The sequence below is a fragment of the Folsomia candida genome, unplaced genomic scaffold (assembly GCF_002217175.1).
Source record: "Folsomia candida strain VU population unplaced genomic scaffold, ASM221717v1 Fcan01_Sc069, whole genome shotgun sequence".
NCBI classification, from domain to species: Eukaryota; Metazoa; Arthropoda; class Collembola; order Entomobryomorpha; family Isotomidae; genus Folsomia; species Folsomia candida.
Window position 1 is genome coordinate 16,490 of NW_019091261.1, and position 4,058 is coordinate 20,547.

General features: G+C 43.7%; 1 protein-coding gene across 1 annotated transcript; it reads right to left on the reverse strand.

Moving 5' to 3' along the window:
• Positions 1 to 178: 178 nt before the first annotated feature.
• On the reverse strand, positions 179 to 1,051 carry LOC110862800. Its single transcript, XM_022112007.1, has one exon. The coding sequence runs from the start codon at positions 1,049 to 1,051 to the stop codon at positions 179 to 181; it is 873 nt and encodes a 290-aa protein (XP_021967699.1).
• Between the last annotated feature and the right edge of the window lie 3,007 nt (positions 1,052 to 4,058).

Genomic DNA, 4,058 nt, shown 5'->3' on the forward strand with positions numbered 1-4,058 from the left:
TCTTGAACAATTTGGACACATTGGTCATCCAAAATCGGTGTTTCCTATTTTATAAAACCGGGTTTCGATTTAAGGAATGTGAGAATTTTAAGGCTTTGTCCACCGAGATCCTCAATGACGCGAAGATGGATTTGTGCCAATGGGAGCACACCACTGTGGGGACATCCGGAGTCGGGTACTACCCGTACCGCGGATTGGATGGCGACAGCGATTGTGCTCCACAGGATTCCTTAAAAGTGTCCAGTGACGTCACACAGTTGTCGACGTAAAGGGACCACAATAACTTTCTTGCTACAGGCTGGAGTTCTTCATTCACCGACTTAAGGTGTTTTTCCAGCACAGCAGCTAGAATGAACGGGCTGCAATTAACTCCAAAAACGACCCGCTTGTGCCTGAATTCTTTTAACTTTTCTTGAGTTGCGTCCTCCCACCATAGAAAACGGAGGAAGTCGCGATCTTCTTCTTTCACTTCTATCATTTGTAAGGCTTTTCGGATGTCGGATATTGCACCGATCTTCTTTTCCCGAAACCGAAGCAAGATGGACGGAATTAATTCCATTAGATTCGGGCCTTTTTCCAGACTTTCATTTAATGATGGTGCTCTTCCCGTCTTACATGAAGCATCAAAGACGGGACGGACCGGCGTGGTCAAACTGTCCGGTTTGAAAACCGGGCGATGAGGAAGATAATAACACAAATTCTTCTTATCTGCATCTGAAACTTCTTCGATAAATCCTTCCCTCATCCAGTCACTCATAATTCCATCATATAACGTAAAGTTGCTTTCACTTAATTTATTAGTTGCATTCACCAACCTCTTTTCTGCCGTGGTCTTGTTATTCGGGATATCCTGCTCACTCCCAAGCCACGGTAATGAAACGACATAACGTCCATCCTCGTTCCTTGTGATGGTCTGAAGAAAGTTCTCCTTTGCTTCTCGATCATTTTCTTCTTTTGTCTTGGCTTCAGCCGGATCCCGAATTCCAATCGTTTCGAGATCCCACAAATCAGCTACACTTGCTTGGCTCACGACCAGATTTGTACACGTCATGGCTAAATTGCTGGTTTGTCTTGAAAGTGGACCACTTAGAGTTCATCCAAACTTGGTATTAACTGCATTCAAATCTTCAAATACTTGTAATGGCTTGCTTGTCACCAGCTTTCCCCAGTAATTGCTTCCGATCAGGATTTCGACATCAGTTGATTGAAGAGAACGCTGCTCCAAATCACTGATCCAAATCCTCTTCTTTTTTAGGTCTTGCACCCAAGGCCCGTGTGGTGTTCGTGGAAGCTCGCCACAAATAACGGGAGTTTCATTCAAAACAAACTTCTCGCTGAATTTCCCGTCTAAACTTTGCAGTTTTACTTCAAACTTCTTCACTTTCTTCGCATTGGTGACGTCACCACCGAACAGAACACTACGGGACCACTCTTCACCAACTTGCCGACATCCGATCGCATTCACCGTAGCATTTCCAACATTACTGAGCTGACTTCCTTCATCGAAGAGCAGCCGGACTAAACTGGTCCCCTTCGGACCGATGGCACGAACTACGACCGTCTTTAGCAAAACATCTCCTCGGCAAGTGTGGTTGGCGTTATGTGCTGTTATGTTGACAGCTTGCACCTGTTCTTCTTGTACTTCTTCATTTCGAATTCTTCTTTGATTCGCTGGAAGCTCGGCACACATTGACTTGACATGGGGGCCACTACAAATTGCACACTTTATCTTAACTTTGCAAGAGTCCTTACGATGACCAGGAGTAAAGCACCTGAAGCACAGATGACCTTCACGTAGCACTTTACTTTTCTCGTCCCAGGTCATCTTCTCAGCACGGTAACAGTCTCTGCTCATATGAATATTCTTCTTGCAGAATACACAGGGACTCTTCTTATCTTGAGCACTAAAAAGCCCAGCAGTTGTACACAAACCTTCTTCCTTTTCTTTTGCTGAATTTGCATGGGACTTCTTCTCTTCTTTCTTATTTTCATCCGGTCTGAGGGGACACATTCTGCATGCTATCTTCACCCGGCCTTCAACCCATTCTGAAAAATCTTCTAACGTTGATTTATGGGTAAGAGCCACGACGGATTCTTCCCAACTGATCCTAAAATGTGATGGCAATTTCTCCACCAATTCTTGCAGCAAAACTGGATTCAAGTGCTCCAGCTCACCCAAATTCTTAATTGTTGCGACTAAATTCAGAATCGTCGTTCCGAAATCGATCATTGTTTGGGGTTTCTCTTCTTTAACTGATGGGACTAACTTTGCTTTCGCCACCATTGACCTCACAATGACTTCGGGTTGACCATACTTTTCTTCTAGAATTTGAAGCACTTTTGGGAGGGATTCCGGCGAGACGAGGAGACGTTCGACACTCTTGGCTGCATCTCCTTTCAAGCACTTCCGGATCCGCTCCACATTCTCTGCATCTGTAAATCCACACGAGGTAGTCGTCCTCTTAAATGTGGAAATGAATGAAGGCCACTCTTCAGGTCTTCCACTAAAGAACGGCAAATCTCGTCCGATCGACTGGCGAACGAGCAGCTTATCTGTTAATGACTGAGACGGCTGATTACTGCTTAGCACTTTCATCAATGCTTGATTCTGAGTTTGCAGTGATTGCACAATAGAGTCCATGGCGGAAGTGGGATTAGGAATAAACTCAGTCTTTTCATGAGAATATCCATCTTTAATGGTCGGCGCACTCACACCACACCCACTTTTCCATTCTTCAAACTCTTTTGTCAATTTTCTTACTTCTTCTTCTTCGGGATCACTCAATTCTTCATCGGATCCGAGATGCTGTTCTTCTTGTTCATCAATCTCTGCAAGATGAACTTCCGCCTCAGCTTCTAAAGTCTTCTTTTCTATTGCGATAGCTTCGATCCGCTTTGATGCTCGAATCTTGGCCATTTTTGCATTCATTTTCTTTTCATCTAATTCACTGCTGCTTTTTGCAATCTCTTGATGTGACTTTAAAAGTTCTTCAGGGTTGTGGAGGGGATGAGTCGGCTCACAAATGTCCGTCTTCCTCTTCACCTCTTCTTCAAATGACTCGATCTCACAATGGGCAAGTTCCATTGATTCTTGCAGATCAATAATCTCCTTGTCCAAAACGGCGAACTTCTTTTGTAGCTCTACCTTTGCTTGAGCCCTTCGCCGAGCGTAACTTGACAATGTTGATGGCAGCGGAGACTTTTTCCCCCCAAACGGCCACATTCTTGACAGGAACGACGCTCCTTCCTTATTGGGACTTTTCAACGGCTGAACTTCTTGGTCCTCCGCGTCCGTTTCTTCTTCTTGTAGAGTCGTCGCCCTCTTTCCTCCTCTGCTCCAACCTGGAGTGTAGCGCTCAGGTTCTCGCCTGGTCCGTTCACTACGGCGCCCACCCACTGGAGTTTTCTGTTCACTGTTCATTTTTAAATTGTAAAACAATTATTAGTATTAGCCAGATAATCTTTTAACTGGACAGATACAACCTGGTAGAGCTGAACTTTGGGAAGATACCCGGGGCTTCAGCAAACCACTTTCTCAGATTTATATTTTCTCCTCCGGTCCGGCCTAGGGTTGGTAATCACTCCAGTGATCACGTCGAGGTCACCAAAAATGTAGAAATCCTTATCTCTACCCGAGAAGAGGTCTCTATTACTTAAAATGTGTTACTGGCCGTGAATACCGAACTAACTAGGCGTGAATTAATAGGACGAATCAAACCTCACTGTTAAATGAATTAACTAGACGATTTATTAATATCATCACACTTTTAGTTAGTTAATAATGAACCGAGAGGAATGTAACTTTACTTTACTTTAATTACTTAAAATGAACGTGAAATTAAATATAATGTTGACTGCTCAACTCTTATATCTTTCTCTCGCAACGAACTGACAACGAATAATTGACAAAGGATGGGAGGGAGCTCTCTAAGAGGGACATTTAGATATTAAGGGCAAAATGAGACTACAGATATTTGACAGGTCTACCCTATTCATGCTGAAGAATTGTAACTGTTAAGACCTAGATTCCGAACTTTACAGAGGTTCAAATTCGAATA